Genomic DNA, 11,876 nt, shown 5'->3' with positions numbered 1-11,876 from the left:
AACGAACTAAATGCCCTACGAGTACGAGTATGTGCACCTCACTCCTGAGTTCCTGACGCCTGGCCGCTGTTGCTGTTCAGAAACCAGAAACCGAGATTTCAGGGATTAAAATCTTTCTCTCTTAGTAAATTTCATTTTAATCTTACCTTATTTCGAGCTCATTTCGAGTTTGTTTAGCCTGTTCGTCCGAAGCCTGCGAATTTCGGCCCCAGGTCCCACCTCTCAAAAGCTTCTCTGAGCGTTGCTGCGTTTAACTTCGATAAGATGGCCTCGTGAGAAATCTCTAGTTTCGTTCTTGTTACGTTGCTGCGAGAATGGCACAGAAGCTCCAGCAGCAGCTGAAGGATGTCGGATCTAAGCTGGAGAATCCTCCGTCTTCGAAAGATGCGTTAATTAAACTTTTGAAGGTTGGCATTTCTTCTCCGTGTACATTTGTTTGAACAGTCAATTTACTTGAAGATTTTTCCTGAGCTTAATTCTTTCTTCCTATTCTTTTTTTTTTTTAATCTTACTTCTGCATAGGTAGTGTCGCCCTAGCGCTTTGTGTGTGGTCTCATGTTCAACTCTAGTTAATATACCTTGTTAGCAAATTTAGGCGTTCTTCCTTTCTTAGGGATAAAGCTTCCTGCTTTGCTTTTTGGTTGTTGGGAATCTCCAATGAATTCGACTGAATTAAGTTTGTTACCCCTGCGCGCGCGTTTGCGTGTGTGTTTTGGAACTTGCTAGTTGGTCTTCTACTGGGTAATGGTGGGTTTTTTTTCTTTCTTTTCCCAATTTGTTTTTTTTTTTTTGAAGCGTCTTTGAGTATAGTTTTAATTGTTTTCATAGAATTGTTTCCTTTGAGGGCTGCTAGTGTTTGTTCTTTTCTAATTGGAGAAAGTAATAAATTGAAGTCAGCTAATTAAGGTTATGGAGGAACTAATAAGCTCTAGCCTCTGAACTTAGCGTAAAGGATCCTAGCTGTAACTCTAGGCTTTTGAATTTTTTAAAATTTCCACTGAAGCAAAATTTCATACGCTGGCAATGATGTATTTTTATACACAAAAAAATAACATCGTGTAGTGGAGATGTGGATGTTGATATGGATGTGCAGAAAAATTAGGACGGATAAAGTAATGCATGATCGTATTAGAGCTGATATAGGAGTTCTTCAATACATGATAAGCTACAAGAAAGTCATTTGAGGTGCCATGATTGTGTTCAATGTAACTTTTCAAGTAAATGATCCTCTATGAATTAGAGTGGTTTCTTGAATAAAATGTTTATTTTTTTGGTCTAGATGGGTGAGCTGCATTCTGGACAGCAGATTGTCTGGAACACCAATTAGATGTTGCGAGGCTGCTGGATTTCCCTATCCATTATCCACTTATCCAGTGCCCTTTGGAAAAGGGGGTGGGGGAGTGGGTGGATGGTGTGTTGTAACAGCAGTATGAATGGGTGGATGAGATGTAGAGATTATTGTAGGGCACAGCAACAATACTATATCCCCAGATAATTATCACAGTCTAATAGTTGGGTTGACAACAGCTGCAAGTCTATGGTTTTTGGCACCGTGCTGTCAGATTTGGTAACTGTGTATAGCTTTCAAACCATAGGGTAGAGTGCTTCAAAAATGATATCAACAATAGGTCTCAGATACATTCTTGAGTTATATCCATCAAATGGTGGCTTGAACAATGGTTGCTAAAAACAATAAAGCCAGCAGTTATGGCTGATTTAACCACAGATGGGGCTACAGTTCCTGTTGTTGGAAGCGATTGGTATGCTACTTATAACTTCAAGATGCCAAAAGGAATTCATGGTTTGATGTCGTGCAAAAGGTCAAGAAAGTAAATTCGAAACTGTTGAAGGAAAAGGGTAACTTACAGCCCACAAGACAAATCAGCTGTACAATTTGGCTGAAACTGCTATTGAAGGGGAAGTGATGTAAGCAGAATTAGAGGGTATAGGATCCCTCTGAATGTGGACCCAAAACAGGGCCCGAGGGGTGCACCAATGGGCCGGCCGAATCTTCAGATTCACAATTTGGTCATTTCCCAACCTCCTTTGGGGCCCAAAAGGGTCCAGTTAAACCCAGAAAAATTTTAGGGTCCTAGATATACATTTTGTTTTTCAGTTGGACTAGTGGTTAGAGTCATATTCTGACTAGGAGTCATTGTTGGAATTCAGTTTTCAAGTAGGATTCCTTTTGGTAGTTGGCTTTTTTAAAATTTTTTATTTTACAAGTTGCCTTTGTTCTGGAGTTCTTTAAAAGACTCCTTTTCTAGTTGTTCTGACTTCTGAGTCCTTTTTAAGTTGTTAGATTGTAAAGGGAATCCTAATCCAAATAGGAGCCCTTAGTTGGTTCCCTCAATTGTAAGGCTATAAATAGCCCCCACCTCATTGTAACAAATCAGTTTTGAATATTGAATAGAAAATCAGACTTGGAGTCATAGGAACAAAGCCTGCGACCTGGGTTTTTGAGGGTTACAAGTTTTCTTCAAAATTCTGCAAATTCAAGTTCTTCATCTTCTTCAAGCTTGTGGCAGTTAGAAAATTCATCAAAGTTCAGAAACTGTTTGAAGGATGATCTTCCCCATCTGACCCCACGCACTACCCCTTACCCAACCCTAATACCCCACCCAACCCTTGCGCCCCATCTCCTCCCCCTCCATCTTGCGGCCTCATAGTTTCCCACCCCTTCTCAAACCTGAGATTCCCAACCCATTCATCCTGTCCTTCCCCCTATAGGATTGCACTTCTCCCCAACCTTATTCCTAAATTTCATTTATTAACCTTTCATTCCATTTGTTTAGAATTTTTCTGCAATTCATCTTCTTCCTTTAGAAACCCTAGACCCTAGTTACTTAAACATCCATATCTCCCTAACCCCTCTACCAAACCCCAAACCCCAAACCGCAAACCCCAAACCCCAAACCCCAAACCCCAAACCCCAAACCCCAAACCCCAAACCCCAAACCCCAAACCCCAAACCCCAAACCCCAAACCCCAAACCCCAAACCCCAAACCCTTTTAGGAATATCCTCTTCTACACTGTCTTTATCTTTGTTGACTTCATTCCAAACCCTTTTAGGAATATCCTCTTCTACACTGTCTTAATCTTTGTTGACTTCATTCCCTAACCCTAGCCAATACCTCAAGAATCCTGAACCAACTAGGAGACCTGTTTTCTAAACCCTAACTTCTTAGGATCAACTCTGAAATTACAAAGTTGCAAAAACAGAATTAGATTCAGTAGTTTTTCCCCCTTGGCCGACCCTAAACCTAAATCCCTCCTTTCATTACCCAAGTTTTGAAAGCTGAACCCAGCCCTAGCTGCAAGGATTTCAGAGTATTTTGAATGAGGTTTAGCTACTGTTCATTGACATTCAGACCTGGGATGCAAAGAACTAAGCCCCTAATTGACCTGAAGGACTAGAATTCAACCTATTTGTATGCTCAAGACTTTGAAGGACTAGATACAACTATCTAGTTGAGTTCATGTGGCCCACATACCCCTGACTTTTGGGCTTTCATGATAGGTCCATTACAATTGAAAACACAAAAATATAGCCCTCAATGAAGCATAAAGCCCATTAGGCTTGGGTTTGGGCTTGGTTCAATGTGAATAATTGTGGTGGAAAGTCACTTGATCTACATTAACCAGGTTCTTCTTAGGCTTGCAATTATATTGCTTGCTTTAATACTTACCTCTGGTTATGGTACTGGTAACAGGTATCACAATGAAAAGGGTGCTGTTAAGAGACTTGTCATATTTTATTGAGAGATGAAGATACAATTAAGATACATTTGGTAATGGAGGAAGGGTGATATTAGGCAACTTCCTTTCCTCTCCCCCTCCCTCCTCCTGGTTTCTGTCCTTCTCTCCTGACTCCTCTCGAGTTATGGATTTAATTCATATATAAGTGGGATCACTGTATATAATAGGATTTCTCCTCCAATTCTTTCTAGTCAAGCTTCCCGATCTGATGTTATACCTTGCGAAGTAGAAAGAATTAAGAACCCCATTCTGCCTAAAATTCTTGGGGTTTGCTGATAGTTAAAATAGATTTATAGACCAGGTTGGGTTATATGTTTTAGGATAGTTTTGTATGGCCCCTTCCAATTCCTTCTAGGCTATAGGTTGAAACCAATTCTTTCCTTGTCTTTCCCATGTTTTCGATAAAACATTCTTATTGAAGCATTTTAACTACATTTTGGTTGTTACCTGTGGTATTAAGTGATGCTAGTCAGACTGTACCTTTCTTTTTCTTTTCCATCATCACTCACGTAGAAGTTATTATGTCAATTGTGTCAAAAGGTTCAATTACTTGAAATTGGTTACTGGATCATGGATTTTCTCTATCAAGTTTGTAAGAAGAATAAATTCTGATTGATTGGTTCAATCCTGTTTATGTATCCTTCAAAGCTACTCTGAAGGCACTTTTGCTTGCTTTGTATATACTTGTTTCCTTTATGTGAGATGTAGGAAGTTACTTATATTCCATTCCTAGAACTAGTACCAGGAAAAAGTGCAATGGACAAGTGTGTTAATTGATTATACATAAAGGTTAAGGTTTCTTACCTGTACTAATGCCAATTATATTTTAGGAATTGTATTGGTACCTTAAACATATGATATGTATTGGTTAGTATTGTCAAATTTGTGGTAGGATACTCAAGACTTGCTTGTCCATGCCATATGTAGAAATTAAATATAAAAATTTAGGGACTTCAGTTGGAACCTTGAATTTTGAGGGGTCTTTCTGTATTATACGACTGGTTATACATTCTCCATAGATGCAATAGAGCCTCTTTCTTTCTTATATAATTTTCTGCTGATCTTGATTTCATTTTTATGGGAAATAAACCTGCTAATATTGTGAAACATGCTATTTCAATCAAATTGAAAACTTAATTAGTTATATGGCCTTAGGTTCAACATGAGTTTCTTGAGATATTATTACATCCCAGCATAGGCTTCTTCAGTACAAGAACAACAACAACAACAACTCAACTTTACCCAACTAAATGGGGCGGGCTACATGGATGCTTGCCTTTCAATCAGCTTTATTCGATGTCATACTGGATACAGGCCTAAGCCATGCATGGGCTTCTTCTATATGCTTCTGATATTTTCTATGTTAACCATTGCATTTTCCTTTGTGTTTTAGAACAGGAACTTGCTGGATTGTGGTTCAGAAGCAAGCTTTGATGTTTATTACTTTTTAAATTAAATTTTATTTGCTGAAGCCAATTTCTCGTTCGCTTGGAACCTATTATGCCCTATATTTGCTGTTTGCCAATTGTTTTTTTTTGGGGGAAAAATTAATTGTTGTCAACTACTCTGGCACAATATGAGCTCATATCCTGTGTATAGTTTATAAGCATTTTTTTTTGGGAACATGCAGCAAGCTGCGAGTTGTCTCTCGGAGTTGGATCAATCACCATTGCCGCCAATGTTGGAGTCAATGCAGCCTTGTCTGAATGCTATTGTCAAGCCTGAATTGCTGAAGCATCAAGATAGAGATGTCAAACTTCTAGTGGCAACCTGCATTTGTGAGATAACTCGAATTACTGCCCCTGAGGCTCCCTATAGTGATGACGTTCTAAGGGTATGTTTGTTTCTTGCAATTGGGCTTTTACTGATGTGAATGGATCACATTCTAGGTTGTATGTGCACTAAACCTGATTGCATTGAATTCTGTTTTGCAGGACATCTTCAGTTTGATTGTTGGGACTTTCAGTGGATTGGGTGACACTAATGGTCCATCATTTGGGAGGAGAGTAGTCATCTTGGAGACTCTTGCAAGATATCGGTCATGTGTTGTCATGTTGGATCTTGAATGTGATGAATTAGTGAATGAAATGTTCAGGACGTTCTTTGCTGTTGCCAGGTGGGCTTGGTTAATCATACGACTTAACTAATTCAAGATTTGCATCTGTTGTGTTTGAAATGGATTCTTCATCATTTGCACTTTCGTATGTAATTCTCATTATCAGGATAATATTATACTTATGTTCTTGATTTCTGCATGATTAAATTCTTCTGAAATCCCTTAGAGTGCTCTACATAAAAAGCGATAGGAGAGGCACATTTGTATTATGTGTGACTTTGTACTTAAAGACATCGGTTTTCAGTCATGCAGCCACCATTTCTTGAGCTTCTTAGTAAAAACTTTATTGTAGCGGTTATAAAGTTACAATTTGAATGTTCAGTCCTTTTTTTTTTTTTGGTAAGTAAAATAATGTGCAAGATTAGGGTTTAGATTTCGTTAGGCATTTTTTGGACGTTATAGCTTCTGATTCTGTTTCTTATTTAATTCTTCAGTCCATCATCACATACTCACTACAAAATGATGCTACGGGGGATCTAATTTTTGCTTGACTTTGCTGGTGATCTTCTTGGGCTTACTGCTGATTCGAAGTGTATATGTTTTATCTGTAGGGATAAAAAACTATTATAACTGGTTCTATTATTAGTGATTTGGATTGATATATTTTGGGATGTACTACAGTATGTGGTCAAAAAGCTGAAATAAGTAATTTCAGCATTCAAATTGAAGAACGTGAAAACCTGCCTTTGTAATTTTGAGGACTGCAGATAAAAGTATATTCTAGGCTATTCTGCTCTCCTTTTCCTTGTGTAAGGATACAAGGTGGTTCGATGGATCTCTTGGTTTAAGTCACCTTATCGTTGAGTAGGTGCTGAAATATGGTTGTGAATTGATTCCGGTTGCTGGTCTTGTAAATTTCTTAATTTTAATGGTGTGAATATTTTTATTAGATTTACTTTTGCTTTCCTGCATGATCACACGATTTTTTTTTATAATTTTTTTAATTGCAAGGAAAGCCTTGCACAATAAGCCCGAAACTGGGACTCTCATAAGGTAAGGCAGGACTTGATGCTAGCTTTCTGCTATAAGCAGATGTAGACTTCACCACCAGGCTAAGAGTGGCTCTTATGACCGAAAACTGAACTCTCACTTCTAGATGATGAAGATATGGATTTACTGGGAAAAAATATGCTGTTCCTACAGTTTAGTTGAGTTTAATCCTACAATTTGCAATTGCTTACACAATTGCTTACTTCTATATGGAATACTGCATGTAGAGATGGAGAACCAAGAAATGTTTGGTGTCTCAATATGTTAAGACTGCATTCTTTTTTATTATTTATTTATTTATTTTTATTGATAAAAAGAATATCAAAATGATAGTGTATGTGAAGGTGTTGGAATCAATTATATCTTCTATATTTGAAAAGAATCCTCCCTAGAGTTGGTTATTTTATTCGCTTATTGATTTTGCTATCGATGTCTCATGCTAAAATACATGGAAGCAAGCTGCTCTTAATGGTGGATCGTAAGTCAGAATCATGGTCTCTGCCTAGATTGCTCTCCTTTGCTGTTCTAAAATGTTGGTGATGTATGGTTGAGGCTTTAGGGACAAAATGGGGCCTACATGAGTACATGTTACCACTTTTTTTTTGGGGGGGTAAAATGGCCGATAAATTAAATTTTGTTGCTGGTGGTCGATTTGATATTGGTTGTACTTGGGCTTCCAGCAGGAGTATCCTTACTGGATCTGTCATATCATCATAAATTTTTTTGGGCTTTTTGGATTTCTATAGAATATTTATTGGAAGAACCAAGGTTGACAGTTAATGTGGTTTGACTTGTTAGTTGATACCAGGAGTTGGTTTGGTTTCTTTTTAAGAGTTTTACTTCATTCTTTACTTTCTTTCAACCCTCTTTATTATTGATGATGAGATGTCATTTAGCTGTTTGAATGCACCCTTCCAGCAGGTTCTGTGGTTGTGTTGTCTTTCTGTTCACCATTCTTATTGATATTTTGATATGTGCAGTGATGACCATCCAGAAAGTGTATTAACGTCAATGCAGAAAATTATGGTTCTTCTGATAGAAGAGAGTGAAGATGTCCAGGAGAATCTGTTACTTGTTCTGTTGTCAGTTTTAGGTCGGGAAAAAAATGTGAGTATCTGCTAGGTTAGCTGATAATGCTCCTTTTCCTCTGATCATTGCTTAGGTGGACTGCCAGTGGCTCATAATAGTCTTTCTTTTTCTTTCATGTTTAAGACTTAAGTGTTTACTGCAACTTTTTTTACACAGTTGATCTTGTGGTATTTGTGATGCTAGGGTGTTTCTATGGCTGCTCGGAGGCTTGCTATGAATGTTATAGAACATTGTGCAGGAAAAATTGAACCTGGCATAAAGCAGTTTCTTATATCGTCAATGTCAGGAGATAAGAGTTCTTTGAGTAGTCAACTTGACTATCACGAAGTTGTCTATGATCTTTATCGTTGTGCTCCTCAAATCCTCTCTGGAATAATCCCATACCTTACAGGAGAGCTATTGGTAACTAAACCCTTGCTAGTTTCCTTCTTTTTGTCCTTCCTTTTTTTCCCTTTTAGTGTTGCAGTTAGTATTCAATGAATTCTTAGAAAAACGTTGGTACTTCCTTGGAGTTGATCTGGAAAATTGTGTTATGTATGTTTCTCAGATCTGCATCGATCAGGTATGAAAATGCCATCATGAATTTCACCAATATTTGCAGATTCATGGAAGTACAGGAATCCCTCTCCTCATCCCCAAGAAAGTAAAAAAACACTGTTTTGGGATGGGATGAGGTTAAGATTGGCAATACCCCAGCTTGAATCCAGTGTTCATTTAAATAGGTAGGGATTATACAGTTGAAACCTGGGGAAAAGGATTAATATGTTTGCGTGGTTTGGCCTTTTAAGAAGCTCTGATGGTTTCTTATGGAATATTGTTTAGAGAAAGTTTATAGCGTTCACTGAAATTTCAGCTCCAAACTTTTTTGTTTTCATCAAATTCAAATAAAGTGCTTTGTTTCTCTGTAGCTTCCGAAATATAATAAAATCTTTGAAGGTTTGATCCCTTCCCAATCCCGTTGTCCAGCATTAAGTAAATTAAATAGAGGTTGGATTTGAGGGTTCTTACTTCCTAAGTTTCTGCATCTGCAGACAGATCAGGCTGATACTCGTCTCAAGGCAGTGAGGTTACTTGGAGACCTTTTTGCTCTACCAGATTCTGTTATCACTGAAGCATTTCAGCCACTATTTTCTGAATTTCTTAAGAGGTTGACTGATAGAGTGCTAGAGGTTCGAATATCTGTTATTGGACATGTTAAAAGCTGCCTGCTATCCGATTCTTTCAGACCTGAAGCCTCTCAAATCATAGGTAAGGAAGGTTTTCAAGTGGTACATATTACTCTCTTTAGGATGGTTGGCAGTGTAGGACAAATATATTGACCTTTGAGGTGGTTGAACATTTTGTAGCTGCCCTTTCTGATCGGCTGTTAGATTATGATGAAAATGTTCGGAAGCAAGTTGTCGCTGCAGTTTGTGATGTAGCTTGTCATACATTGAATTCTATTCCAGTTGAAACTATTAGACTTGTTGCGGAGCGGCTTCGGGACAAATCTGTACTTTTTTACTTCCCTCTCTGTGTGTGTGTGTGTGGGGCAACCCTCATATGTCTATGCACATGTTGTATGTGTTTCAATGAATAACTCTGTTCTGTTAACTATATTTTCAGACTCTTGTTAAAAGATATGCAATGGAAAGATTAGCTGAGATTTACAGATTATACTGCTTGAAATGTTCTGAATCTTCTGATGGCTCCAGCATCTCCAATGAATATGATTGGCTTCCTGGGAAGATACTGAGATGTTTCTTTGACAAAGATTTCAGGTAACATACTTCCGCAATGCTAGTCACACAGTTTTTACTATGTTGTAAGCTTTTGGGGTTTCATGTATGGGCATTATGCTGGTAGAAGCTTTTTATGTCTGTTAAATTTGCTTAAGTACATTTGCTTTGAGCTATTCCCAAAGAACACACGCATGAAAATTTAGGGTGAGAGCATGGTTCCATCTGAGCGGCGTCACTTCACCATCGGCTCTCTGGTTTTTCGTTGGTAGATATAGTTTGGGCCTTCTTCCTTCATATATGTTGTTGCTGTGTTGAATGGTCCATTTTCCTCTACTGGCAGGTTTTTGGTGCTATTTGGGGGGGGGGGGGGGGGTTTGGGGTAGAACTTCAACAAGACCAAGATCTGCAATTCAATGCTGTCTTGGAAGGGTGATTTTTGGTTTTATTCTTGGTTCAAGAATCATAGGATGGTTGCAGTTTTGGCTTATACAGAAGGTTGGTAGTTTAGGAGATCCTATATATTGTTTTTTCTTGTCATTCTAGGACTCAACATATGTTTGGGATTTGGTAGGGTGAGGGGTCTTCATTTTAAAAACTCATTGTTGCTTAAAAAGCGGCTTGGTATGTAGATGAATTTTATTCACTTGATGAACTGTTGTTTTGTTGTTGCTCTATGATGATGCTTTTGTGGTTGATCCTTATTAGATAGGGTGCTACCTATACCTTGCATGAAGTCCTAAGGCTTATATTACCTGGTTATCTCTGTTTTCTCTCACGTACTGTGTTGCTTCATATTTTCAATTAATCACTCTAAACCTCACTTATAACCTGAACATCCAGGCATAAAGAAAACCATGTCCCTCTTCTACCTCTTCAGATTGGTAATTTATAATGCCTACGGTATTTCAATGATCCTGTTTTCTTCTTCCTTCTGTATTTACCTTTTTTTGGCCCTTTCCTGCTTGTAAACGGATCCACTTTTAGGTTTGTTTAGCACTTGAATGCTTAGTTGTATGTATTTTTGGTAATTGGTGCAACATGCAACAATGGGGATCAAAATCAGGTCTGCATTTGACCATATTCTGGGTTTCTCAAGTCCGTAGATATAGCATGGACAAATAAATATTGCTTACATGTAACAGGGATAAACAAACAAATTATCTGGGGAAATTGACAAGCTTTAAAGAAAAAATAATTTTCCTGATTGTGTGGCTGTATAAAAATTTCTTCTGGGAGAAAATAGCTTATGGTAAAAAAAAAAAAAAAAAAAAAAAAAAAAAAAAAAGAAGAAGAAGAAGAAAGAAAAGAAAAAAGCGCAGGCTGTTTGCTAGGGAGTTCAGTTCTGGATTCTGTGTGGGTCTAAAGCCAGCTGGATGGTAATAACTTTGAAGATACATTACCAATGCATGGAAAATGATTTGACCGTTTTATGAGTCCTGGATTTAGGTGAGATTTTAAATATTTTGTTAGTTGATAGATTGCTTTTGTGTAATCTAAAATGGAAACTGTCTAGGGCTAGTTATTTTGTTTAAATTTTAGGGGAAATTTCAGCTGGTGTCTGCCAATTTGATATATTTTGTGTGTGATCTCAAAATGTCTCTTAAAATGGCACAATGGTATACTCCGTTAAGTCATGGTTAGATAATTCATAATTCCTAAATTGTCCTCAGTGTTTTGTGACTTTACAATATTACCCTTAACCACTTGTCTCAATTTTTTAATAATTTTATGATGTTGCTTTTACTGGAATTTTAGTCCTAATTCAATAAATCCCAATTAATAGCATCTTCTTCATTTTACCCCCCAAAAAAATAAAAATAAAATTCTAGCTGAAATTGTTCCGGCGGGAATGAGGAAGAGGAGGGTACCCATCAGAAGACTGCCATTTTCAACAACTGCAATCAAAAGAAGAGAGAATTGGGCTATCGCATCTTCCATTGAAATAGATAAGCTCGATGGATTTAGTTTCCTAATCTAATTTGGTTTCTTTCTTTCTAATTAATGTGTTCATTTTCTGAAGTGATTTAGTTTCCTTTTGGTAATCGATTTTTACCTCTTCACAATCTATCAAAGGATCTTTACCTCTTCTGTTTTCTAATTAACGAATGGATTGTTTAGCCATCCTTTTAGTAAATTTTCAATCATGAAATAATATTTAATAGATATAGTTTTTCCAATGCAATGTACAAGCAGAGAAGGC

General features: G+C 37.5%; 1 protein-coding gene across 2 annotated transcripts in view; it reads left to right on the top strand.

The window, feature by feature from the left end:
• The window catches only part of LOC149003954 (binding protein), a 38,358-nt gene continuing 26,482 nt past the window's right edge, over positions 1 to 11,876 (top strand). For both annotated transcript variants that reach the window (XM_089168681.1, XM_089168680.1), the window contains exons 1-8: positions 1 to 407; positions 5,391 to 5,594; positions 5,695 to 5,876; positions 7,847 to 7,973; positions 8,139 to 8,357; positions 8,987 to 9,203; positions 9,302 to 9,447; positions 9,561 to 9,715. In XM_089168681.1, coding sequence (XP_089024807.1) covers positions 315 to 407; positions 5,391 to 5,594; positions 5,695 to 5,876; positions 7,847 to 7,973; positions 8,139 to 8,357; positions 8,987 to 9,203; positions 9,302 to 9,447; positions 9,561 to 9,715 — 1,343 coding nt within the window. In that variant the 5' untranslated portion in view covers positions 1 to 314. The remainder of the gene's footprint in view (positions 408 to 5,390; positions 5,595 to 5,694; positions 5,877 to 7,846; positions 7,974 to 8,138; positions 8,358 to 8,986; positions 9,204 to 9,301; positions 9,448 to 9,560; positions 9,716 to 11,876) is intronic.

The sequence above is a fragment of the Hakea prostrata genome, chromosome 9 (genome assembly GCF_041222555.1).
Source record: "Hakea prostrata isolate BN-2017 chromosome 9, UWA_Hpros_2, whole genome shotgun sequence".
Classification (NCBI taxonomy): domain Eukaryota; kingdom Viridiplantae; phylum Streptophyta; class Magnoliopsida; order Proteales; family Proteaceae; genus Hakea; species Hakea prostrata.
Note: the sequence above shows the minus strand (reverse complement) of the source record. Positions and strands in the feature narration are given on the sequence as shown.